At 36.0% G+C, this 27,708-nt stretch overlaps 3 protein-coding genes across 4 annotated transcripts in view; 1 reads left to right on the top strand and 2 right to left on the bottom strand.

Moving 5' to 3' along the window:
- LOC102596174 (protein SENSITIVITY TO RED LIGHT REDUCED 1-like) overlaps nucleotides 1-23,248 on the top strand; it is a 36,232-nt gene extending 12,984 nt beyond the window's left edge. Inside the window, 1 exon segment of the mRNA XM_015307061.1 lies at nucleotides 22,457-23,248. Coding sequence (XP_015162547.1) covers nucleotides 22,457-23,160 — 704 coding nt within the window. The 3' untranslated portion in view covers nucleotides 23,161-23,248.
- A 2,336-nt stretch (nucleotides 23,249-25,584) lies between these two features.
- On the bottom strand, nucleotides 25,585-27,702 carry LOC102593321 (putative cyclin-dependent serine/threonine-protein kinase DDB_G0272797/DDB_G0274007). Of its 2 annotated transcripts, XR_001473053.1 has the most exons (5): nucleotides 26,661-27,702; nucleotides 26,447-26,554; nucleotides 26,235-26,342; nucleotides 25,880-26,129; nucleotides 25,585-25,789 (listed from the first exon to the last, which is right to left on the bottom strand). XR_001473053.1 is itself a non-coding variant. In XM_006343676.2 (4 exons), exons 1-4 carry the CDS (start codon nucleotides 26,818-26,820, stop codon nucleotides 26,032-26,034), a joined length of 474 nt encoding a protein of 157 aa, XP_006343738.1. In that variant the 5' UTR covers nucleotides 26,821-27,702; the 3' UTR covers nucleotides 25,879-26,031. The 2 variants fall into 2 exon arrangements, 1 of the variants encoding a protein (XP_006343738.1); XM_006343676.2 differs by lacking the exon at nucleotides 25,585-25,789 and having other exon boundaries at nucleotides 25,879-26,129.
- The window catches only part of LOC107059947 (uncharacterized), a 1,855-nt gene continuing 1,330 nt past the window's right edge, over nucleotides 27,184-27,708 (bottom strand). Inside the window, exon 3 of the mRNA XM_015307060.1 lies at nucleotides 27,184-27,424. Coding sequence (XP_015162546.1) covers nucleotides 27,184-27,424 — 241 coding nt within the window. The remainder of the gene's footprint in view (nucleotides 27,425-27,708) is intronic.

Below are 27,708 nucleotides of genomic sequence, written 5' to 3'. Positions count from 1 at the left end.
TTGACCAAGTTGACTAAAAAAAGGTCAAATTTTAGTGGTCAGATGAGTGTGAGAAAAATCTTCTCAAAACTGAAGACTAGGTTGACTACAGCTCCGGTCTTGACTCTACCTAATGGTTCAGACGGTTATGTGATTTATTGTGATGCATCCAGGGTCGGCCTAGGCTTTGTGTTGATGTAACGAGGTAAGGTCATAGCTTATGCTTCTAGACAACTTAAGGTTCAGGAGAAGAGATACCAGACTCATGACCTCGAGCTTGCAGTTGTAGTATTTTCCCTAAAGATTTGGAGACACCACGTGTATGGCGTTCATGTTGATGTATTCACATATCATAAAAGCCTCCAGTATGTGTTCACCCAGAAAGAGTTGAATCTTTATCAGAGGAGACAACTTGAATTCCTCAAGGACTATGACATGAATGTGCTTTACCATCCTGGTAAGGCCAATGTAGTGACTGATGCACTCATCAAGCTGTCTATGAGTAGTGTAGCACATTTTGAGGAAGAAAAGAAAGAGTTAGCAAAAGATGTTCATCGGCTTGCTCGCATAGGAGTTTGTCTTACGGACACCTCAAATAGTGGGGTGACAGTTCATAATGGATCAGAGTCTTCATTGGTAGTGGAGGTTAAGGAAAAATAGGATAGTGATCCTATATTATTTCAGTTGAAGGGTACAATTCATCAGCAGAAAGTTCAGGTTTTCTCCCAAGAGGGAGATGGTGTGCTTCGTTACCAGGGTGGGTTGTGTGTTCCTAATGTGGGTGAGTTTAGGCAGCAGATACATACAGAGGCTCATAACTATAGGTATTCCGTTCATCAAGGTTCCACTAAGATGTACTATGATCTACGAGAAGTCTTTTGGTGGAACGGCATGAAGAGGGACATAGCATATTTTGTAGCTAAGTGTCCTAATTGTCAATAACTTAAGGTAGAACATCAGAAACCATGAGGTATGACTAAAGAGATTAACATTCCTACATGGAAGTAGGAAGTGATAAAGATGGACTTCATTATGGGTTTACCTCGTACTCACAGACATCATGACTCCATTTGAGTGATAGTGGACAGAGTTACTAAGTCCGCTCACTTCTTAGCTGTCAAGATTACAGATTCAATAGAGGACTACGCCAAACTCTACATTAATGAGATAGTTAGGTTGCATGGGGTTTCCTAGTCTATCATCTCAGATAGAGGTCCCCAGTTTACCTCTCATTTCTGGAAATCATTTTAGAAAGGTTTTGGTACTAAATTAAATCTCAGCATAACATTTCATCCACAGACGGATGGTCAGATAGAGCGTACCATTTAGACATTAGAGGACATGTTGAGAGTTGTGTGATCAATTTCAAGGGAAGGTGGTATGATCACCTTCTCTCATAGAGTTTGCGTACAACAATAGTTTCCATTCAAGTATTTAGGTGGTCCCGTATGAGGCATTATATGGGCGTAGATGCAGGTCCCTGATTGGTTGGTTTGAAGTAGGTGAAGAAACCTTGATAGGGCCATATTCGGTTCATGAGGCTATGAAAGAAGTTTAGCTCATTAGAGATAGACTAAAGACAACCTAGAGTAGTTAGAAATCCTATGTAGATGTGAGGAGAAGGGACTTAGAGTTTGAAATCAATGATTGGGTTTTCTTGAAAGTCACCTATGAAGGGGGTGATGAGATTCTGCAAGAAAGGAAAGCTTAATCCCAGATATATAGGTCCGTACAGAATCTTGAAAAGAGTTGGTAATGTGTCTTATGAGTTAGAGTTGCCAACAAAATTAGCAGCGGTTCATCCAATCTTTCACATTTCCTTGTTGAAAAATTGTGTGGGTGATCCAACATCGATAGTACCATTACAAAGTGGTTGTGAAGGATAGTCTCACTTATGAAGAGGTGCTAGTAGATATCCTTGACCATCAGGTTGGTAGGTTGAGAAATAAAGAAGTCGCTTTAGTGAAAGTTTTAGTCCGCAGAGGGAGCTACTTGGGAAGCAGGAGCCATGAAGGCCAAGTATCCTCATCTCTTTCCTTCTGATTCTATTTCAGCTTGAGGTAATAGTTCCTCTCCAGTCTCTGAGTTTAATGTTGCATAAATTCAGTCTTAGTATCATGGTCCTTCAGTCATTCTTACATTTCAGCGTATTTGCATGTTCTTAGAACTCAGTTTAGTTAGATATAAGTTTCTAGTACTTTGTGGTAGGAATTACAGCTGATTACCTCCACACTCAACTAGTTTAGACTTCATTTGAGGACAAATGTTCCCAAGGGGGAGATAATGTAACACCCCAGATTCGAGAAAGAGCCATTACAGATTTTCAAAACATGCAGGTGCCACATATAGAGGCCAAACCATGGCTCGTGGTTTCGACCACAAACTGTAGGTACGGTTCGTGGTTGGCCATCCAGAACCCCAGGACAAAACATGACACACGGCTGGACCTACAGAACATAGGTGGGACCACATTCTATGGTCCAGGGTCCAGGATCGTGACCACCTAACCTAGCCTCAGACGCCAAATGACGCCATGCCACGACGAACAATCGGTCAGGGGCCGTCGATGGCCTTGTTAACTATTAAGTCAGGGTCATTTTTGTCTTTCTCGAATGCTTTGTACATTTAAACTACGTCGTTTAATACATAAAATACGTCATTTTACTCAGTTTAAGCCTAATAATTTAGCCAGAACCTACCTAAAACCTTTATTCACCAAAACAATCATCGAAATTAGAGCAAAAAAGAAGAGGAAAGTCGACCAGCCTCTCAAGAACGAGCAGAAGGTTCTCATTAGGTTCCATCCCCAAAATTGAAGGATTTATCTGTAGATTTCATCACTGTGTATGTGGGATTTCACTAGTAGATTCCTTCATCTACTAGGTCCCTAGAATTCTGTTAGTTCTTCAAATTCTCTTAGACTGTTGAAACCTAAGGTTTCTAGATTTTCAAGATTTATTGTGAATATGGTTCCCTTGATCTAAATAACTTGTTTGTTGATAATGTTAGTATAATTCCCTGCATAGTACTGAGAACCCTAGTTTGTGTAGATTCTCTTAGTTAATGAATTGCACTTGCTAGGTCAGTTAAACAGATAATCATGCTTTAGTTTTCTAATGTCACATTATCAGTATATAAATGTTGCATTCTCAGTTAGCATGTCAGTATTTTGAGCTATTCTGCATTTCAGTTACATTAAAATTGTATACATATTCAGTTGGAAGTAGACTCAGCACCGAGTTTGACTAGGGTTCATCGTACCCTCACAGTCCTAGAACTACGTGCCCCCATATGAGTATAAGTCCCCTATGTGGGCATCAATTTTAGTGATCACGCCAGTCATGCCTTTATACCCCTGGCAAGGTATATTGTGTCCTCTTGATGGGGAGTATACATTAGACTCCACGTTTAGATCATGTGGTTTTATGTCGGTTAAAAGTAGCTCCCACAATCAGACTCTTAGTGCATTTCTCCATGTTTTCAAAATATACTTCAATATTTAGTTTAGCATGTCATGTTCATGATTAGTACTTGGTGATTCCATTCAGTTTAGCTTTTCAGTTATCTTTTCAGTATGTACATTCTTGCTCAGTTTAAAGTATTGCTCAATCATGCTTTGTTGAGTGTATATATATTTTTCCAACTTAGTATCTATATCTTGCATGCTCAGTACATTCAAAGTATTGACACATACACTGCGCTACATCTTTTCATGATGTAGGTTCAGGTACTCACCATCCAGATAGTGCTTAGATCGATTCTTAGTCCGTATTTCAGCAGGGTCAGTGGTGAGTCCTCATACTTCGAGGACAATGGACATGCTTTCATTTCAGTCTTTACTTTTAAGTTTTAGTGTTTGTTAGAATTATCTGGGAGGCATGTCCCAGCAACTCAATTCAGTTAGAGGCTTTTTCCGACATAGTAGTAGAATCAACTTGGATTGTTGAGTTTATCTTTCAGTTGTTATTAAACTCTTAGTATGGTTTATACATTCAGACTAGTTGGTTTTTCCCCATTTTCCAGTTATCTACTATTTTAGCTTCTGCATAGTTCATGTTTATATAGTCATTTTTTCAGTATGCTTATGATATGCCAGACTCAGGGTTTACTTAGGGTCACTCGTGATCCTAGGTCTCGTGTTACGTAAAGGGGGTAGCCTCGGGTCGTGACATCTTTTCAATATATCTGTATTTTCTGTATATTGCAAAAATAACTAGCAACATCCTTATTTATAATAGTAAGAAATGAAATTAAACTTTAATTCGAAACCCGTTCTTATATAAACTAGGACAAAGAAATCCTAATTAGACATTATTTCAATAAGTACCAAAAATAACAAATCATAAACAACTTAGGATTCCTATTTCAACTTTGTAATATTGTTCCAACATTCTCCCGTAATTCGAAGTTGTATACTCTTGCATATTTTCTTCTTGACATTGTTGTTGTATAGGATTGCACTGTTCTTCAATCTTCAATTTCATTTTTGTCATTGTCGTTGTATTGGAGAACTTCTCTTCAATTCCTATTTTTCTCTTGGTTGTGTTGGTGCACGTTCTCTCCAACTTCCAAGTGTTGGAGCATTGTCTCACCAACTCACATAATTTGTTTTTGTTATGTTGGAGAACTTCCCTCCAACTTCCAAGTGTTGGAGCATTTTCTCTCAAACTCACCATATTTTATATCTTTGTTGTGTTGAAACACTTCTCTCCAACTTCCAAGGTTGATTCCCTTCTCACCAACTCCCTTTTTTTTGGCGTTGGAACACATATTCCCCAACTCTCATTGATGCCCTTCCAACCAACTCCATTTTTTTTGTGGTCGGAGCACTCTCTCTGCAACTTTCATTGATCCCCTTCGTACCAACACCTTTTCTTTTAATTTTTTATTTATTTTTATTTCCCTATTGGAGCACTTTCTCTCCAACTCTCGTTAATCCACTTCCCACCAACTCCTTTTCTGTTCTTTCTTTATTTTCTCCAACTTTAAATTAGAGTACAGTTTCTTCCTCTATTGTCATGTTTGCTTGTACTTCTTTAAATCTATAGTATTTTTGTAAGCCTTTCCTCCTGGGATGTTTTTTTCATGCATATATCATTCGTCCGACAGTTGTCGACATAATCATTGGTCAGACGGGCGGCATATATGGGTCATAAACTCCTTCCTGTAGCGGAAACTCTTCAACCTTTTATCAGGATGTAGAAACTCCTATATCAATTTGAAGGAAAATATTTTATGTATAAACTCAAAGGTTCTTGAATCACGATTCAAGTTCTCTCTATTCTGTATATTTCTATATTTTCTATATATTGAGAATAGTTAGAAACATCCCTATTTATAATAGTAAGAAACCAAATCAAACTATGACTAAATTTTTTTTTCTATATAAACTAGGATTAACCAAATCCTAACTAGACAATAATTAAATAAGTACAAAAAATAACAAATCCTAAACAACTTAGGATTCCTTCTCCAACCTTGAATTATTATTCCTTCTGTATTTGAATTATTAAGTGTGGTCGTTATTCTTGATTAATCTTATATTTCATTCAAAAAATCTTGGGAAATCATCATCATGTAATATTGATTTTATTTACATAAATAGATAAATACTTGCATCTCCAAGTGTTGTAAAGAAATAAATGAAGAGTTAGCTCCTGAGTCTCTAAAGTATTATTTGCTTATGTTGTTCTAAGACCAAGTTTATGGATTGCCCTAACTTTGAGTCATGATTCAGAAAAAAAAATTTGAACAGGAACTTCATATTGCAAGTATCTTAAACTTGCCAAGCCATGTACCTTGTTTTCCAAATATAACAAAGTTGCTTACATTCATATGATGCTTTCTTATGTCTTTCAATGACCGTTTGCTTTTCCCCAAGAATTCGTGTTACAAGTTGATAACACTCAACTATGTCTCACATTTCAAGGCATATGCAGTCGTATGTGAAATAATTACCCAACTTATGAAGTCGGGGTCAAACCAAAAGGATTAAAATGTGAGACTCTTCTTCTATTGATTGATTTCACGATTCGAACAAATTAGCAAATTGAGTTCTCAATAAGCAAAACATAAATAAATAAATATATATATATATATATATATATAAATGGGGTTTTTTTAACAAATAACTAAACATTCATCAAAGTTAAGCAACAAAATTAGGAAATCAACACAAATAAGATTTAACAAGATTGGAAATGACTAGGGTGTGTGCATAGAGATTGAGGTTTCAACTCAAATAGGTAAAGATTAAATGAATAACATTGATGGATACATGGATAGTGTTTGGTCTAGGCTACACCTTGATATTCTCGCAAACTATTAAGCATATGTCCCTTGGATTTTTTCAAATTCCAAGACCCTTTCAAAAAAACACCAAATATTGTTTGAGTGGATATACTATCCCTAGCTTATATCATTAAGGGGTCGTTTGGTAGGAAGTATTAGAAGAAATAGTCCATGTATTATGTGTGGTATTATTTAATACTATGTTTGGTAGGAATTTGGATCTACGTATAACTAATCCATGGATTAGTTATACATCCTACATGGTATTATAGGATGTATTACTAATAACTTTCATTTGGAGGGATTAGTAATACATTGGATTTAATACCATGGAATAAGTATATGTAAAGACAAAAATATTCCTCAAATTATTTTAATTATTTTCTTGATTTTATATTTTACATTTGTACTAGTAAATTTATTTAAATAAATTAGCTTCCAAATTATCTAGAGAGCGTTGTTTGTTGCTAAACAAATCCAATACAATATTTGAAATGTGAATATATATATATATATATATATATATATATATTTGGTTTTCTAATAATTTGTACTTTGAACAATTTATAAAATTACATATATATACAACTTGCATTTTTTATGTATAAATATAGATGGTTTATTCATTGTTTCTATTGTTTACCGTCTTTTTGGTTTTAAAAGTAGATGGTTTATATTTTTTAAATTGATATTTTGTGAGTGATCAATTGATTAAAATGACATTTATTTATTCTTAAATAATTCAAGTGAAAAAATAACAAACATGACAACAAAATTAAATATTGTCCGACAATTATCTACTTTGACCCAATTACATAATAATTCAAGGATAGAATTGGAAAGAAACTTTTTATCGAGTTTTAATTCAAACACAAGATGAGGTGGGAAACAATGAATCAAACACTTGATAAAAATAAACACTGCATTGCTAATCCCTGCACTATTAATCTCTGTGTTACTAATTCCTATATTACTAATCCCTGCGTTATTAATCTTTGTACCAAACGACCCCTAAATGTTTAAACAACTCAGATTATCCTATCCCTGGCTAAAATCCATAATGTAATTTAATCAAGTCCTCACTATTGAGTCTTACCCTGAATCTATTTAGATTTCCCACGCCAAAATGCTGTTAGAGAAATCAACCAATGTTTCAACCACTGAATTTTAGATTAAAATTTTAAGACAACAATGGATCCATGCAATACAATCAACATTGGAGCCGATTACTGATTACATGTTCGGGGTTTTACAACCACATCAAGCACACACCCCAAGATAACGATTTATCTACTCATTAAAGATGAAATAAAGACAATACCCATATTGGAAATCTCCATTCCAAGCTAATTTGATAGACAAAATATGAACTCAAAACTTAGATTTGCACAAATATGAGGTTTTTTCCTTTACAAGCTAGAAAATGCTTCATTATCTTTTCTCTCTAAAAAATTTTGTGGTATCACAATACTTATCATATGTCCACTACCCTAATCAGGAAAAAGATAATGGTACATAATTGCACAAGGTCCTAATATATCCTTGGAACATTCCATATGAAGCACTAATTTTCATAATTGTATTTTTGCCCTTCAGCTTCCCTCCATCGAACTTGTGCTGGATCGGCGAGACGCCTATCAAATAAAGTGGAGCGCTGGAAACCTCTTGTCCTCAACCTTCAGTTCTTACGTAACACCCCAAAAATTTCTAAAGTTCAATCTTTTATTCCCCAAAAATAAGATAGAAATCCTAGGGAGATGAGAGGTGGAACCAAAGTTGGAACAAAATAAAGTTTCATAAAGAAAAGGAGTATGATTAATTAATAAAAGATTACTTGAGCAAGACTTGGAGAATATAATTTCTATCAATAAAGGAGTAGAGGAGTTGAAACAAGTTCTTGTACTGCTTAGGCAATCCGTAGAATTAACTCTCATCTAAAATGCATTCTCGGCCTACAAATGAACTATATGAAGATAGTATGTTGGATGAGCCTATCTTGCTAAGCAAATTAATGAAGAACTGAAAAGGTCATCTTAGAAAAGAAGAAGGAGGAGTCTTGTCTAAGCAATCCTTGCACAAGGTATATTCGCTATTCATTAGAGCAACAAAGAATATTCAAGGGAAACACATATTATAAAAAGTTCTCAATGATGCTAAGCTCAGTCAATATTAATGTGCTTCCACAACAATTAATGCTCAATTCATGAAGAGTTTTTGTGAACCCTTGTGTCCTCATCACAACATGGTGATAGAGGTTACCAACTATTGCAATACCATTTTTACAAAAGAGGGAATGAAATTGAATAATGAAATTCACCAATTTGAAATCCTGTATCAAATTCAAAAAAGGAAGCAAATAGGTGATTTGTGTGATGAAGAAGTAAGTTTTAACATTATTCCCTTGTCGACATTTATTAGGTGTCACATTGGAATCTTTTCTCCATTTCGAATGAAGTTACTAATGGGTGGCCGTTCAATTAAAGAAATTGTGGAAAGCATTCATGAAGTGTTGGTGATTGTCAAACATATTTCTATCATGGTGGATTTTGTGATACTTGATGTGTAACACCTCTAATTTTTAAAAGGGAACATGTTGCATGAATTTTGACTACTGGTGCATGTCACGACCCAAAGTACACCCTAGATGTGATATGGCGTATATGACCTCGAGAGGCCCTACACAAGCCACTCAGCATGCATAACAAAGATAATAGAATTAAATAATTTGAAAAGATAGTTTATATCATAAAGATTTTGTAAAAAATGAAGCAGAAGTCTACGTAGTCTCAAAAACAATCTATTACATCAAGAATGATCGGGAAGTAACCCATAATCACATACAATATCTGAAAAGTAAAAACAATAAGTATTAAAATCTTCGATCCTCGGATCATAAGGACTCACCACTTCTCAAAACTACTAGAGTGATTATTAGCCAAGGAAATGCGCAATCGGAGTGTCGGACCCTAAATTTTGAAATAATGTAGACAAGAATATGCGTTGGTACAAAATTGTACCAATTATGAAAGAAATGCATAGAGTTATAACAATCATGATAATAGGACATTTTTGTGATATGTAAAAACCAAGTTAAATCATAAGAAAAGAGGTTAAAACATAATCATGATCATGGTGAATTCAAGTAAAATCGTTTTTGAACACATGTGAGATACTTCTAGAAGTAACCTTAGTTCATCATTGTCATGGGAAGTAGCCTTAACCGACATAGAGACCATGTGAGCAATAATATGGAATTCGGTGTGTGCCCCACACCGAAAAGGAGTGTCCTTACTTGCCAAGGTAAGAACCTTAACTTCTAGTTTACATGGATCCACTAGCTAATATCTATCTAAGACAATTATCGTCTATCCAAGACAATCATCCTATGGTAGCACATAGGTATGGGATAAGGAGATTGCTACTAGAAACCCGGCCTCTAGCATTGCGAGAGTTTCCATCTCAATATCCTCTCGGTGCTAAGCATAAATCCCACAGAATATTCATTCAGCTTAATTTGTCTTATCATTCATGGAAGGAACATCAAGTAACCAATGAAAGCTAGATTTCATTAGAATAGCTCCTAAAACTTGATTCAATGATTAGTTGAGAAAACCTTTCAATTCTACGAATCCTTATGTGAGAAAACCCATTCACACTCATGTATTGAGTAGTATGTGAGAAATCCTTCACAACAACAAAAACAACATCATTTATGCTTTACTCTCAAAGCAAGTTCAACGATTTTTCATCAATTTCATAAAGAACATGCATATCTTCATAAATTCATCTTTCATAGTTTAAGACCAAATTTGGATCATCATAGTCTAGAAATCATTGATTAAGCATGTGTTCATGGGGATTCAACTTAAAAACATGGAATTATCTCAATTCATCAATAATAGTTTATAAAACAATCAATTGAATCAACATTGAAAGGAACCCATGCTATGGAAGAAAACCCTAACTTCAATTTGAGTTTTCTAACTTGAAAATTGGAGAATTTTGAAACACTTTGGAGGAAAGAGCTCCACAGGTGAACACGGTCATACCTTGGAGTTCAATGTCCTTAAGCAATTGGTAAATTTGGAAACTTGATCTTATAACCCTAACTTGACTTCTTCTTCTTCCTTAGAGAGAGAAATATTTGGGGAAGATGAACTTGATCAACTTTTGGTAATTTTAAGAGAATAAATTGAATTCCTTTAATTTGGGGATTTAAATTCATTATATAGGGCTTAGGTTAGAAGGTAAACTGATGTAGTATTGGGTTAAAACAATTGGGAAAAATTGAAATACCCCTGACTTAAAACTGCCGAATTGACTCTCTGGAAGGACTTCACGGGCCGTCTAGAACACCATGGCCTGTCAAGTGGGTGGTCGTGAAGATGCTCTACCCAATAGGGCTTCACTATTTTGGGCATACCATTTTACTCCGAGCTTGGAATTAGGAAAAATCAGTGACGTTGGAAAGAGGACTTAGAGATATTTTGATTGGTGATGGGACACCTAATTCATTTTGTACTAAATGATATGATCATTTGAAATAGACCTTAAACTCTAGATCTGACTAGTCTCCTCCATGGATGACTTCACGGTTCTTGTGAAGCTTCACATACCATTTAGACGTACGTTGTAACGACCCGAGCCTATACCCTGGAGGTTACACGGCGTACTTAACCCCGAAGGGGTCTCGTACAAGCCTCTTAGCATTCATAACATTCGATACATAGAAATAGTGTGGAATTTAAAAGCTTTTCTTTAAATCCAAACAATCAAACTTCATTTAAAAAACACTTGAAACACAGCGGAAGTCTATAATCTCACATGGCAATCTAAACAAGGTCTTGAAAACTAAAGTAGGGTCACAACCCTTTACAATCGAAAAGACTAGAAATATCTATTACATGGAAGAAAAGAAACATCTAAACACTTGTCCTCGATCTATGAGGACATACCCCGTAGTCTTGGAAGACTCTCAATCTAAGCCCTTGAACTAGATGAATTGCAACTCACTTGCCGGAACCTATACTTGTAGTAAAATAAGAGAAATATGGGTTAGCACAATTAAGTACTAAGTATGATAGCCATGCAAAACCATTCTTAAAACGTACATTTTGTTTGAAAGTCATGATATATGCCATTTTGAGAAAACTTCATGAACATAAGCATAAGAAGCATAATATTCAACCATAACCAACATACTAGTCATTTAACCACTATAGAACATAATCATTATATAAACCATTACCTTCACATTAAACCTTCACCTCAAGTAATCCTCATTCTATAATTTGTGCAATGTATGTATAGCGTCCCATACCACCATCCGCACCAAAGTACCACCTTAAGGTCACCAAAACTGAACTTACCATTCAACCTTTCCATCCTTACACAATACTCATACATAAGAGATATAAACATTACATAAGCCATATCATCACATAAGGACCATCACCTAACACAACCCTAAGTCATACTTGTGCAATGTGCTAGTAGCATACCATACTACTACTCACACTAAGTACTGCTTTGAAGTCACCATAGGCAAAGTACATTCATATTCAATAAGTCATGATAAGGAAGTAAGTCATAATACAATCCAAGTATAGCATGCATCATTACATTAGACATTTAAGAGTCAACATTTTTCATTTGCAGCATTTAGGACACATTCATACATTAGACATTAAGACATAGAGAACTCACTATGACCCTCTCAAAGCCTACTCGTGAAATGCATTGATGTCATCCCATACTACCACCCACACTTCATAAAACTCATCAAGAAACCTTAATGCACATCTCACATGATGGGAATAGGCATTAACCGACATAGACCATGAGAGCTAAATCATGGAATCCGGTGTCATATAACCTTACACCGAAGGAAGGTGTTCCACTTGCCTAAGGTAGAACTAAGTGTGTTTTACCTATGTGGCCACATATTTATGGGATAAGAAAGATGTTCATTGGACTCTAACCTAACATTGGGAGAGTCACCATCTTTCCATATCCACTAGATGCTTAGCCTACATTCCCATAGAGTAGTTCATTCACAATACATTATTGTACTTAAGAGGGCCACCAACATTAGGCCTACCGATGCAAGGTACATTACACATGAAAGGGCCACCAACATTAGGTCTACCGGTTCAAGGTACATTAAGGATAGCTCATTCACTTTCCAAGAAGGGCGACTAACATTAGGTCTACCGATACAAGGTACATCATTTCACACATGAAAGGGCCACCAACATCAGGTCTACCTCTTCAAGGTTTTAACATTTCATTAGTTCCTATATTCCTCATGAAGGGCTACCACCATTAGGTCTACCGATCCAAGGTTTAGCTTAGAATACTTTGTCATACATTCATTTATGAAAGACTACCAACATTAGGTCTACCGATTCAACACATTAAGACATTAAGTCAAGATACATTTATTATACAAGAAAGGATGCCTAAGCCTACAAATTCAAGATATACAATTCATATAAGAAAACCCTTAACATTCCATCATAGTCATTCATGAGTGTTAATTGAGAATAAACTTTCAATGATAACACAATTGCATTCTAAACATGATCATTATACCTTCATTGAAATCACACACATATACTTTACATCATGATCATACATAGATCCTTCATATATAGAGGTACAAGGAAGATATCCATCAATTCAATACCACAATATACATAGTAAGTAAACACCTCCACCTTTCAAGTGGATCAATAGATCAAGCACAATTCTACTTCAATATGTAATTTGATCATAATTTTCCCTTCAAGGCCATGAATCTCAAATCACCAACACACCAACAATTCACCATAATTAAGGCATAGATAATGATACAATTCTATAACCCAAAGAAATTTAGACATATTCCATTCATAAACTTTCACAATAATCAAACCCACTTCATAAAGGCACAATTTAGGAATTGAGAGAATTCGTGGGTTCATAGAGTATTTTCATCATAAATCATCAATTAAACACTAATACAATCATAATACGACATTAATAACCATTTGAAAACGTTTGATGAAGGAACCCATGAGATTGAATAAAACCCTAGGTTTTTAATAACTTGAAATTACCTTCAGAATTGGCTCCTTGAACGAAAAGTTAAACAAGGATGAAGACTACCATACCTTGCTATTGATTCCCCGTGAAATTTGAGGAAGAAACACCTTGAATCCATAAACCCTAGCTTCAATGGCTCTCTTCTTCTTCCTTGAGTCTAGAGAGAGAATTTTTGAAAGGAGGAACCCTTTGTTTTGATTTGGGGAAATAAGGAGTAAAGGACATGATTTAGGATTTAATACTATATATACTAGTGATATAAACCCTTTAAAATCTACCCCACATAATAATTAATAAAAGGGAAATTACTTGAAAATCCCTATTTTAGGCAGCCTCGACAGGGACCACGCCCAACTTAACGGGTCGAGAGGGGCATCACGGCTCGTGGTGGTCCCCATGGTTCCCTAGGTAGTGTGCCTCTCAACCATCACAAGCCCTCGAGGGTCTAAGGGAGGACCACGAGATCTCTCACGATCCGTGGTCAATACCACAAGTTATGGTGATGGTCGTGGTGTTGAGGCAGTGGCTTGGCCAAGCTACCTTGCCTCCCCTTGAGGCCAAGTGATCTAAACGACCACTTTGACAAGCCGTCTAGGGAACCACGGCTCGTGGTGGTCCCCATGGTCTTTGGGGCACTAGCTCCCTCATCAAGACACAACCCTTATCAAGCTAAGGCAATCCCACGAGCCTTCCCATGGCTCGTGAAGGAGAGTCTTGGCTTGGCACCATTCTAGGGCTTACTGCCTAGCCAACCACCGGTGGAACCACGACTCATGGCGGCAACCACGGGTCGTGAAGACCCTCGTGGTCTAGGAAGGCAGTAGCTAGGCCTAGTTTTAGGTAGCCTAGGTTCCCAAACAATGGCCTACACCCAAAACCCTTAGCCCTTGTCCTTGAATCTTGGCATTAACCCTCACGTTAAGGCTCTAGTTCAGCCTATCATTTTGTGAGTCGTTACATTATCCCCCCCTTTAGGAACATTCGTCCTCGAATGACACTTTAATCACTTTAAGGGATAACGACTCAAGACTAGCAGCCCATCATGCATGCAACATCATAAACAATACACAAAATCATAGGAGGAAACATCAACTCCACATCATAAGCTCAATGCAATACAACAAAGTATGAACTACATCTACAAACTCATTTTGCACCAAAACATCAACATTTCTCATTTTATTGGAGGAACTTCCTTCTCCAACTCACGTCATGCTCATCATAACATCATTAAGAACATTATGCAACTCTTGATAAAAGCACATTTAGGCATGTTCAACAATCGACCCCATGAAGCATATAGACATCTCATACTAGATGCATATCGACATGAGGAACACAATTCATCAAAACTTATTTTCTCATATAAACATAAACTCATTACGAACATGCATAACATAAGGACACCATGGAGACACATATTGACACACAACTCCAAAAGATGAAACTAGCTACAAGGAACCCTTGGTCTCAAGCTTGAATAGGAATAGAAGAAAAAGGGATAAGGATGTAGGAAGTTTCAACACCTTACTATTCATATACCATCTCCCCCTTAAGAGTAAACCCATGCTAAGGCTACCATGAAAACAACATAGGTACCTCAACAGGCCATCCACAACCATAAGGAACTATTATCATACCGGTTCTTTTAAACTAGGAAGGTCCTCATTAAGCAACTCTTGCTGACAAACAACCTTACCAACACCACTCAAAGTCGCATATGAATCTACCATACCGGGTCTAAACTCTTCAAACTCACTACACCTCTTAAGGTGAGAATATCAAGCAAACCTAGCTCATGAACATCAAGAACACTCAAATACCTTACCTTATACGCACATTCTTCCCCCACTTGGGAGTAAGCCTATACAAACTCTTTACAACATCACTTATTTCAATTCTAAGGTCGGAGAAAGTCATCACTAAACCTTCACCCACGTCACATCAGATCATCTATACCAAGGTGAATTACACTTCTACTCTTCTTAGAGAAGCCTACTCACTCAACACACCTAGACATTTCTAGAACACCACATTTCATCAACTATTTCAACATACCTCAAAACTCATTATGACTAAGCCGGGTTCTACTATCATCTAAGCATAACCATAAAACAACCCATTCATACTAAGGACAACATCATGTCTATCACCTAAAATATAACAAGTCACATAGCCATAAATAAAATAACAACCAACCTTTCTCCCTCACTACTACTAGCATAAACCTTTCAAGTGGTCATACCCTAAAGACCATCATATAAGGAGTAAGAGAAAGGCATTCTAGAGTTAAACTTTATGGCACGAGTTCAAGAATAATGAAAGAAGTGTAACTTCCTAACTTCCTATAGCCTCACTTATAGATGTGTCGCGACTCACACCGATGAACAAGACTCTACTAGACTTAGCTTGTCAGACATCAATCCTAAAAACTATTTCCAAAATCATATGTTCTGACACCAAGTTTGTAACTACCTGAGCCTATACCCTGGAAGTTCCACTGCGTACTTGACCCAGAAGGGGTCTCATACAAGCCTCTTAGCATTCATAACATTCGATACATAGAAATAGTGTGGAATTTAAAAACTTTTCTTTAAATCCAAACAATAAAACCTTATTTAAAAAACACTTGAAACACAATGGAAGTCTATAGTCTCACATGGAAATCTAAACAATGTCTTGAAAACTAAAGAAGGGTCACGACCCTTTACAATCGAAAAGACTAGAAATGTCTATTACATGGAAGAAAAGAAACATCTAAAGACTTGTCCTCGATCTATGAGGACATATCCCTTAGTCTTGGAGGAGTCTCAATCCAAGCCCTTGAACTAGATGAATAACAACTCACTTGCCGGAACCTACACTTGTAGTAATATAAGAGAAATATGGGTTAGCACAATTAAGTACTAAGTATGATAGCCATGCAAAAAATTGCTTAAAACGGACATTTTGTTTGAAAGTCATGATATATGCCATTTTGAGAAAACTTCATGAACATAAGCATAAAAGGCATAATATTCAACCATAACCATCATACAAGTCATTTAATCACTTTAGAACATAATCATCATATAAACCATTACCTTCACATTAAACCTTCACCTTAAGTAACCCTCAAGCTATACTTTGTGCAATATATAGATAGCGTTCCCTATCACAATCCAAACCAACGTACCACCTTAAGGTCACCAAAATTGAACTTACCATTCAACCTTTCCATCCTTACACAATACTCATACATAAGAGACATAAACATCACATAAGCCATATCATCACATAAGGACCACCACCTAAGACAACCCTAAGTCATACTTGTGGAATGTGCAAGTTGCATCCCATACTACTACTCACTAAGTACTACTTTCAAATCACCACAGGCAAAGTACATTCATATTCAATAAGTCATGACAAGGAAGTAACTCATTATACAATCCAAGACTTAGAGAACTCACTATGACCCTCTCAAAGCCTACTCGTACAATGCATGAATGTCATCCCATACTACCACCCACACTTCATAGAACTCATCAAGAAACCATAATGCACATCTCACATGATTGGAATATGCATTAACCGACATAGACCATGAGAGCTAAATCATGGAATCCGGTGTCATATAACCCTACACCGAAGGAAAGTGTTACACTTCCCTAAGGTAGAACTAAGTGTGTTTTACCTAGGTGGGCACATAGTTATGGGATAAGAAAGATGTTCATTGGACACTAACATAACATTGGGAGAGTCACCATCTTACCATATCCACTCGGTGCTTGGCCTCCATTCCCATAGACTAGTTCATTCACATTACATTGTTGTACTTGAGAGGGTCACCAACATTAGGCCTACCGACCCAAGGTACATTAAACATGAAAGGGCCACCAACAGTAGGTCTACCAGTTCAAGGTACATTAAGGATAGATCATTGACTTTCCAAGAAGGGCCACCAAAATTAGTTCTACCGATACAAGGTTCATCATTTCAGACATGAAAAGGGCCACCAACATTCGGTCTACCGCTTCAAGGTTTTAATATTTCATTAGTTCCTAGATTCCTCATGAAGGGCCACCACCATTAGGTCAACCGATCCAAGGTTTAGCCTACAATACTTTCTCATTCATTCATTCATGAAAGGCTACAACATTAGGTCAACCAATTCAAGACATTAAGACATTAAGTCAAGATACATTCATTATACAAGAAAAGATCCCTAAGCCTACCAATCCAAGATATACAATTCATAGAAGAAAACCCTTTACATTTCATCATCATCATTCATGAGTCTTAATTGAGAATAAACTTTCAATCATAACACAATTGCATTCTAAACATGATCATTATACCTTCATTGAAATCACACACATATTCTTTACATCATGGTCATACATAGATACTTCATATATAGAGGTCCAAGGAAGATATCCATCAATTCAATACCACAACATTCATAGTAAGAAAACACCTCCACCTTTCAAGTGGATCAATAGATCAAGCACAATTCTACTTTAATATGTAATTTGATCATAATTTTCCCTTCAAGGCCACGAATCTCAAATAACCAACACACCAACAATTCACCATAATTAAGGCATAGATAATGATACAATTCTACAACCCAAAGAAATTTAGACATATTCCATTCATAAACTTTCACAATCTATCAAACCCACTTCATAAAGGCACAATTTAGGAATTGAGAGAATTCGTGGGTTCATAGAGTATTTTCATCATAAATCATCAATTAAACACTAATACAATCATAATACGACATTAATAACCATTTGAAAACGTTTGATGAAGGAACCCATTAGATTGAGTAAAACCCTAGGTTTTTGATAACTTGAAATCACCTTTGGAATTGGCTCGTTGAATGAAAAGTTCAACAAGGATGAAGACGACCATATCTTGCTATTGATTCCCCATGAAATTTGAGGAAAACACATCTTGAATCCACAAACCCTACCTTCAATGGCTCCCTTCTTCTTCCTTGACTCTAGAGAGATAACTTTTTAATAGTGGAACTCTTTGTTTAGATTTGGGGAAATAAGGAGTAAATGACTTGATTTAGGCAGCCAACCTTTCTTCCTCACTACTACTACCATAAACCTTTCAAATGGTCATACCCTAAAGACCATCATATAAGGAGTAAGAGAAAGGCATTCTAGAGTTAAACTCTATGGCACGAGTTCAAGAATAATGAAAGAAGTGTAACTTCCTAACGTCCTATAGCCTCTCACTTATAGATGTGTCGCGACTCACACCGATGAACAAGACTCTACTAGACGTAGCTTGTCAGACATCAATCCTAAAAAGCATTTCCAAAATCTTATGTTCTGACACCAAGTTTGTAACTACCTGAGCCTATACCCTGGAAGTTACACTGCGTACTTGACCCAGAAGGGGTCTCATACAAGCCTCTTAGCATTCATAAGATTCGATACATAGAAATAGTGTGGAATTTAAAAACTTTTCTTTAAATCCAAACAATCAAACTTTATTTAAAAAACACTTGAAACACAATGGAAGTCTATAGTCTCACATGGAAATCTAAACAATGTCTTGAAAACTAAAGTAGGGTCACGACCCTTTACAATCAGAAAGACTAGAAATGTCTATTACATCGAAGAAAAGAAACATCTAAAGACTTGTCCTCGATCTATGAGGACATATCCCTTAGTCTTGGAGGAATCTCAATCCAAGCCCTTGAACTAGAAGAATAGCAACTCACTTGCCGGAACCTACACTTGTAGTAATATAAGAGAAATATGGGTTAGCGTAATTAAGTACTAAGTATGATAGCCATGCAAAAAATTGCTTAAAACGGACATTTTGTTTGAAAGTCATGATATATGCCATTTTGAGAAAACTTCATAAACATAAGCATAAAAGGCATAATATTCAACCATAAATATCATACATGTCATTTAATCACTTTAGAACATAATCATCATATAAACCATTACCTTCACATTAAACCTTCACCTCAAGTAACCCTCAAGCTATACTTTGTGCAATGTATGGATAGCGTTCCCTACCACCATCCATACCAACGTACCACCTTAAGGTCACCAAAATTGAACTTACCATTCAACCTTTCCATCCTTACACAATACTCATACATAAGAGACATAAACATTACATAAGCCATATCATCACATAAGGACCATCACCTAAGACAACCCTAAGTCATACTTGTGGAATGTGAAAGTTGCATCCCATACTACTACTTACTAAGTACTACTTTCAAATCACCACAGGCAAAGTACATTCATATTCAATAAGTCATGACAAGGAAGTAACTCATTATACAATCCAAGACATAGAGAACTCACTATGACCCTCTCGAAGCCTACTCGTGCGATCCATGGATGTCATCACATACTACCACCCACATTTCATAGAACTCATCAAGAAACCATAATGCACATCTCACATGATGGGAATAGGCATTAACCGACATACACCATGAGAGCTAAATCAAGGAATCCGGTGTCATATAACCCTACATCGAAGGTAAGTGTTACACTTCCCTAAGGTAGAACTAAGTGTGTTTTACCTAGGTGGGCAAATAGTTATGGGATAAGAAAGATGTTCATTGGACACTAACATAACATTGGGAGGGTCACCATCTTACCATATCCACTCAGTGCTTGGCCTCCATTCCTATAGACTAGTTCATTCACATTACATTATTGTACTTGAGAGGGTCACCAACATTAGGCCTACCGACCCAAGGTACATTACACATGAAAGGGCCACCAATAGTAGGTCTACCAGTTCAAGGTACATTAAGGATAGCTCATTGACTTTCTAAGAAGGGCCACCAAAATTAGGTCTACCGATACAAGGTTCATCATTTCACACATGAAAGGGCCACCAACATTCGGTCTACCGCTTCAAGGTTTTAATATTTCATTAGTTCCTAGATTCCTCATGAAGGGCCACCAATATTAGGTCAACCGATCCAAGGTTTAGCCTACAATACTTTCTCATTCATTCATTCATGAAAGGCACCAACATTAGGTCTACCAATTCAAGTCATTAAGACATTAAGTCAAGATATATTCATTATACAAGAAAAGATGCCTAAGCCTACCAATCCAAGATATACAATTCATAGAAGAAAACCCTTTACATTTCATTATCATCATTCATGAGTCTTAATTGAGAATAAACTTTCAATCATAACACAATTTCATTCTAAACATGATCATTATACCTTCATTGAAATCACACACATATACTTTACATCATGATCATACATAGATACTTCATTTATAGAGGTACAAGGAAGATATCCATCAATTTAATACCACAATATTCATAGTAAGAAAACACCTCCACCTTTCAAGTGGATCAATAGATCATGCACAATTCTACTTCAATATGTAATTTGATCATAATTTTCCCTTCAAGGCCACGAATCTCAAATCACCAACACACCAACAATTCACCATAATTAAGGCATAGATAATGATACAATTCTATAACCCAAAGAAATTTAGACATATTCCATTCTTAAGCTTTCTTAATCATCAAACCCACTTCATAAAGGCACAATTTAGGAATTAAGAGAATTCATGGGTTCATAGAGTATTTTCATCATAAATCATCAATTAAACACTAATACAATCATAATACGACATTAATAACCATTTGAAATGTTTGATAAAGGAACCCATTAGATTGAGTAAAACCCTAGGTTTTTGATAACTTGAAATCACCTTTGGAATTGGCTCGTTGAATGAAAAGTTCAACAAGGATGAAGATGACCATACCTTGCTATTGATTCCCCATGAAATTTGAAGAAGAAACATCTTGAATCCACAAACCCTAGCTTCAATGGCTCCCTTCTTTTTCCTTGAGTTTAGAGAGAGAATTTTTGGAAGGAGGAACTCTTTGTTTTGGTTTGGGGAATTAAGGAGTAAATTACTTGTTTAAAGACTTAAAACTATATATAGTAGTGATATAAACCATTTAAAATCAAGCCAACATAATTATTAATAAAAGGGAAATTACTTAAAACTCCCCATTTTAGGCAGCCCCGCCAGGGACCACGCCCAACATAACGGGTCGTGAGGGGAACTACGGCTCGTGGAGGTGCCTGTGGTCCCCTAGGAAATGTGCCTATCAACCTTCATAATCCCTCAAGGGCCTTAGGGAGGACCACAAAACCTTCCACGATCTATGGTCAAGACCACGAGTCGTGGTGATGGTCGTGGTGTTAAGGCAGTGGCTTGGCCAAGCTGCCTTGCCTCCCCTTGAGGCCAAGTGATCTACATGACCATTTTGACGGACCATCTAGGGCATCACGGCTCGTGGTAGTACCCGTGGTCTTTGGGGCAGTAGCTCCCTCATTAAGACACAACCCTCATCAAGCTAAGGCAATACCACGAGCCTTCCCATGGCCCGTGGTCATGACCACGAGCCGTGAAGTGGATCGTGAAAGAGAGCCTTGGCTTGGCACCATTCTAGGGCTTACTGCCTAGCCAACCACATGTGGCACCATGACTTGTGGTGGCTACCACGTGTCGTGAAGACCCTCGTGGTCTAGGAAGGCAGTAGCTAGGCCTAGTTTTAGGTAGCCTAGGTTCCCAAAACATGGCCTATACTTAAAACCCTTAGCCCTTGCCCTTAACTCTTGACATTAACCCTCACGTTAAGGCTCTAGTTCAACCTATCATTTTACGAGTCGTTACATTATCCCCTTCTTAGGAACATTCGTCCTCGAGTGACACTTTAATCACTTTAAGTGATAACGACTCAAGACTAGCAGCCCATCACGCATGCAACATTATAAACAATGCACAAAAGTAGGATGAAACATTAACTCCACATTGAAAAGGTCAAGGCAAAACAAGAAGGTAGGAACTACATCTACAAACTCATTATGAACCAAAACAACAACATTTCTCATTTCATTGGAGGAACTTCTTTCTCCAACTCAGATCATGTTCATCATAACATCCTTAAGCACATTATGCAACTCTTCATAAAAACACATTTAGGCATGTTCCACAATCAACCTCATGAAGCATCATAAAAGCATATTTAGGCATGTTCAACAATCAACCTTATGAAGCATATAAATAACTCATTCTAGATGGTCATCAAGATATTGAGACCAATCCAGAGAGAGAATCTAAATTGATGCAGAAGATACAAACCTGCATTAGGAAACTCGAGAGCTCTTCCTTCTGGTTGACATTTTTGGATCAGTTACAAACCCCTGAAATAGTTGATAGGTTTCTAAAAGTTATGGGCTCAGAAGGAAAGATGCAGATGGTAATATATGGAATTGGTAGCATAGAATCGTATGAGCCTCCTAGATTACAGCTTAGTCTTGCAATCTTAATGAAAAGAATGTTTAGTTGGATTGGGGAGGTAGAGGTATTTGATCCATTGATCTCTCTGGCAGAATCTAGGGTGCTGACATCTCTCGGTTGTTCTGTCCTAACAGTTAATGAACAGGGTCGATGATAAGATTTAAGACCTACGATGTTCTTCATGCCACATTGTTATGTTGAACTATATGAGAATCTTCTAGAGGCAAATTGGAGGCATGATCTATTGAGTAATATGACACTGTTTGGAAACAGTTTTGAGGCGTATGAGCAACACGTGTCAGAGTGCAAAAACCTTAGACTTGCTGATTCTAGGAAGAATATCCTAGCAATCAGGCAGTTTGTAAAAGAGCTTCCCATTGATTCTAGGAAGCATATCGTAGCAATCAGGCAGTTTGTAAAAGAGCGTTCCATTGATCCTTTTTCAGTTGATCTATTTCGTGCCTTCCATGGTTCAAGTTGACATTTTTTTCGACATTGATCCTCATTTAGATTTATGTGATGCTAAACCATGAACTCTTGTTTTCTGGATTGTACTCTTCATTGGAACTGAATATCAATTTTCTATAATGATTTAGGAAAATGTTCTCTCTTTAAAAAAAAATACAAACTATGAGGGGAGACCTAAGACACCTCAAGAACAAATGGATCAGGACAATTCCCAGAAAAGTCACAGTCATACAGGTAAAAATATTATTACTCATAACTCTTATATTAATCTTGTTGAACCAGATATGCCAAACAGTCCAGGCAAAGAACTTTACTACTCAAGATCTGCCAAACAGTCCAGGCAGTTCTTTATGTCTAGTAAAGTTGGTCATAATGCACCTGTATTTGAGAAGTACCAGCAGAAAGCAAAGAACTTTATGTGTTCATGTCTTGCAAAGGATGAAAGAAATACCCAGAAAACTCCTGGAGGTCTCATCTATAGGCAAAGATGGAACAATATGTATTTTGTTACTAGTGCTGCATTCCTTGCCGCTACTTATTCTAACTATTTGGCCTCTGCTGGCAAATACCTCAAGTGTTCTTCTGGTTCTGTTTCTCTGAATGAGCTTCTCTCATTCTCTAAGTCTCATGTAAAGATTTTAACTTTGATAGAGAGCTACAAGCCTGTATTATGAAGATTCATCATAACTTGAAGCATGGAACTAGCAATGTGTTCTTGGTGAACTAATCATCATATTTGATGTTGTTCTAGGTGGACTACATTCTTGGTGACAACCCGAGAGCAACAAAATAGATAACTAATATACGGATCAAGACTACAATGATCATTAGACCAGTTGACAATAATATGATAAATTAACACAGTTTATAATTTCATTATACCAACTGAAAAACAACAACAACAACCAAAAGAAAAAGATGAACACTTAGACTGTTTATGTGTACATGACGCGCAATTAACAGTTTGTCGATTAATCCATATTAAACAAGAAAGAGGAATTAGTTGATCTTGTGATCATATAGATGTTAGGATTTACGCAATTAAAATAAAATTCAAAATTTTAATGAAATTTTCTCTAACCTTTCTTGTGTGAACACCTGGACCAAGTGATGATGGTTGTTGACAATCTTTAAGTGGATTATCAGGAACCTATTGCAAAAGAGGAAGACTATTATAATTAAGAGAAACTAAGTTTTCATCTAAAAAAAGTATTTTTTTGTGAGCAACACAATTATTTCACCTGCTCTAATTTTAAATTTGCATCAACATTAATTCCCAAAGACTCTACATATGCTTGTATTCCTTCCTTCACTTTATCCGCTATAATTTCTTCCATATCCATTTTTGCGTCCGATAATTTTCTCTCCATCACTTCGTTATTCTCTTTTGCTTCCTCTTTCGCTTCTAACAACTTTTTATCCATCGCTTTCATCTCTCTTTTTGCTTCATACATCTTTTCTGTCATCTCAATTTTCATAGATGAGGTAGCTTTTTGAACTTCCATCTCAACCCTTGTATCAAAATCTCTTTTTTCAGCCTGAGATCATTTATATACGGGGCCATATACTAAGCTAGGAGACGCTCCTTTTCCTAGAGTTCGGACAATTCCATGAGTGTCTGATCCCATTACTTGGGAGTACACATCATTAGGAGCACTTCGAGGGACATTCAACTCAGGATACACCTCGGCAAGATCATCCATTTGTTTCTTTATGAAAGAAAGGTAAAGTAATGAGAAGTTTTTTTAAAAAAAATTTAATAGAAATAAAGTACCTATATATTTTTAAAGAGTAAGAGTTTACCATAACTTCACCAACTATCTCATTTACTGGTTCTTTATTCGCTCTAATGTGTAGTTTTTTTTAACACCTCAATACGAGTTGGCTTCACACCATTATTCATCTTTGTCATCTGTTTGAATAGTAAGAGATTTGACTTTAAATATTCACGAGAAGTATTATTTAATATATAAATTATAGAAAATAAATAGTGATTACTTCGTACATTGTCTATAATTTGAGAATGACATTTTCTCCCTGATGTGTGTGGCATAGTCAATTTTTTTCGACTTTCTTTGTTTCTCTCACTCTTTTCCTTTACGAAAATTTAGTAACAACAACAAATATATGAGAAGGACATGCGCAATCTTGAATATATAAAAGAAATAGCCAAGAAAAAATATAAAAAAGCAGCATAGTTGAGTTTCACAAAGTGCAATCAATTTCTATACAAGAACATTTTGTGCAGGTTGGCAAACTAGACATGTACAACAACATTATTTCTGCCATTTAGAAGAAAGGGACAAATCAGAAAGAAGTTCTAGTTGTTCTACAATAAGAAGTATAATCAGGGAAAACACGACTTCAATAATTTACGACAACTTCTATGAAATTCTCATTTAGTAGAACAAATGCAGAAATAGAAATCTAGCACATACCTTTGCTTCTTTTGAGCTCCAATAATGAACTAATGAACGCCACTGATCTTCTTCAACTCTATCTGGACAATGAGCTAAATGCTCAATATCAGTGTTATATGGGTCATATCCAATGGTTTTTGCTTCATGCTTTGATTATTTCCATTTAGATCTAAATGACATCATCAGTATGTGTTTCATGTCATCAGTTGCGTCAGTATTTTCCTGTACATATATTTAATACACAACTCATTTATAAAATAAAATATAAAAACAAAAACATCTTAGTATATAGATTTTGTGTATACTAAGAACCTTGATATGAGCCCATATTCTATCCTTGTACATACTAGGTACAAGCCTCCAATCTTTATGATTCAGTGGCGCTAAGATGCCATTTCGTGCTAGCACACCAAGTTTTGAACTCAATCTAGTTCCTTCTGATCCAATAACTTGACCATGTTCATTCAATTCAATATGTAAATTTCCACCATCTTTCCCCATCCCGAGTGCATCATAGTGTGACCCCTAGTTCGCTTAGATTTCTCTTCACTCTCATTAGAATCTATAAATAATCAAGGATAAAAAGAGGCAAATTTATTATTTATATAAACATTATCTAACTACATTATACTATGAAAGGAAGAATAAATATCATGAGATTTAATACCTGGAAGATTTTTTGTATCATGTGATTCATCTCTTTCATTTTGTGACCAATTTTGGGGCGGTTGAGGCATTGCCATACTTCCGATTTGTTGTTTTTGTTGGTTAGAATCTATAAATAATCAAAGATAAAAAGAGGCATATTTTTTATTTATATAAAATTATCTAACTACGTTATACTATGAAAGGAAGAATAAATATCATGATATTTAATACCTGGAAGATTTTTTGTATCATGTGATTCATCTCTTTCATTTTGTGACCAATTTTGGGGCGGTTGAGGCATTGCCATACTTCCGATTTGTTGTTTTTGTTGCTCAGAATCTATAAATAATCAAACATAAAAAGAGGTAAATTTATTATTTATATAAAAATTATCTAACTACTTTATAACTATAAAAGGAAGAATAAATATCATGATATTTAATACCTGGAAGATTTTTTGTATCATGCGATTCATCTCTTTCATTTTGGGCCCAATTTTGGGGCGATTGAGGCATTGACATACTTCTGATTTGTTGTTTTTGTTGCTCCGAAGAATCATATAAAAGATCACCTTGACTAGAATTTCTGTGTCTTTTTCTTGCCATTTCAACGAAGTTCCTTAGAAGCTATGAATCCTGCCAAATTTAAAGTAGTTTCTACTATATAAAAGTATAAAATAATATCTAACTATCATGTCAAATAATAAGATATATAAACTTATGACATTTTAACAGCTGAATAAAGAGTAAAAACATCAAAGTCATTATTGTTCAAAAATCAATTGTACTGAAATAGTGATTATACTACTATAGTAACAAAAACTAAGATATGTTGTCATCTTCATCATATGCTTCATTACTTTCCAAAGTTTCTGGGTCAATTTCTAATCCTGGTACTCCTTCTCTAACCCATTCAATGTCTTCTTCAGTTTCAAATGTTGTGTCATCCAATTGTTGTTTAGGCGACAACTACATATGCCCTTCCTTATGCTCAATTGTTGGTGTGTCATCACCTAAATCATAAAAACCTCTTAGCTTAAGTTTAACAACCATTTGCCACTCCTTTTCCATAGGATGATCGACATAAAACACTTGTTGAGCTTGAGAAGCAAAGATGAATAGTTCATCTGATAACTGATGTCTTGTATAGAGTAAATGATTAAAATTCACAAGAGTAAATCCATAATCATCTTTCTCAATAAGCCCCTTGCTATTGTTCACCCATTTACATTTAAACAATACAAACTTGAGATTCTTGGAATAATATAACTCAATTATGTCTGTGAGGATTCCATAAAAAGAAACCTCTGCCAATATGGGATTTTTATCTTTTGTGCTTGCATAACTTTGAGTGAGTCTTTAACATAATACCACTACTTTGAGTTTTTCTCTTAACATCACGAGACTCTGTTAAGTATCTAACTCCATCACATATATAGCCAGTCATTCTTTTTGCTTGTATTAATGGGCCAATAGCTAAAGTTTGAATATCCT

Source organism: Solanum tuberosum, unplaced genomic scaffold, assembly GCF_000226075.1.
Source record: "Solanum tuberosum cultivar DM 1-3 516 R44 unplaced genomic scaffold, SolTub_3.0 scf00049, whole genome shotgun sequence".
NCBI lineage: Eukaryota > Viridiplantae > Streptophyta > Magnoliopsida > Solanales > Solanaceae > Solanum > Solanum tuberosum.
The sequence above is the reverse complement of the archived record's forward strand: the minus strand, read 5'-3'. Positions and strand labels throughout refer to the sequence as shown.

Bases quoted from the DNA above. Each gene is read 5' to 3' on its own strand.
- LOC102593321 (XM_006343676.2), bottom strand. From the start codon at position 26,820: ATGGCAAGAAAAAGACACAGAAATTCTAGTCAAGGTGATCTTTTATAT. The intron at 26,555-26,660 runs GTATTAAATATC...GATTATTTATAG, and splicing joins TGATACAAAAAATCTTCCAG to ATTCTGAGCAACAAAAACAA. The intron at 26,343-26,446 runs GTATTAAATATC...GATTATTTATAG, and splicing joins TGATACAAAAAATCTTCCAG to ATTCTAACCAACAAAAACAA.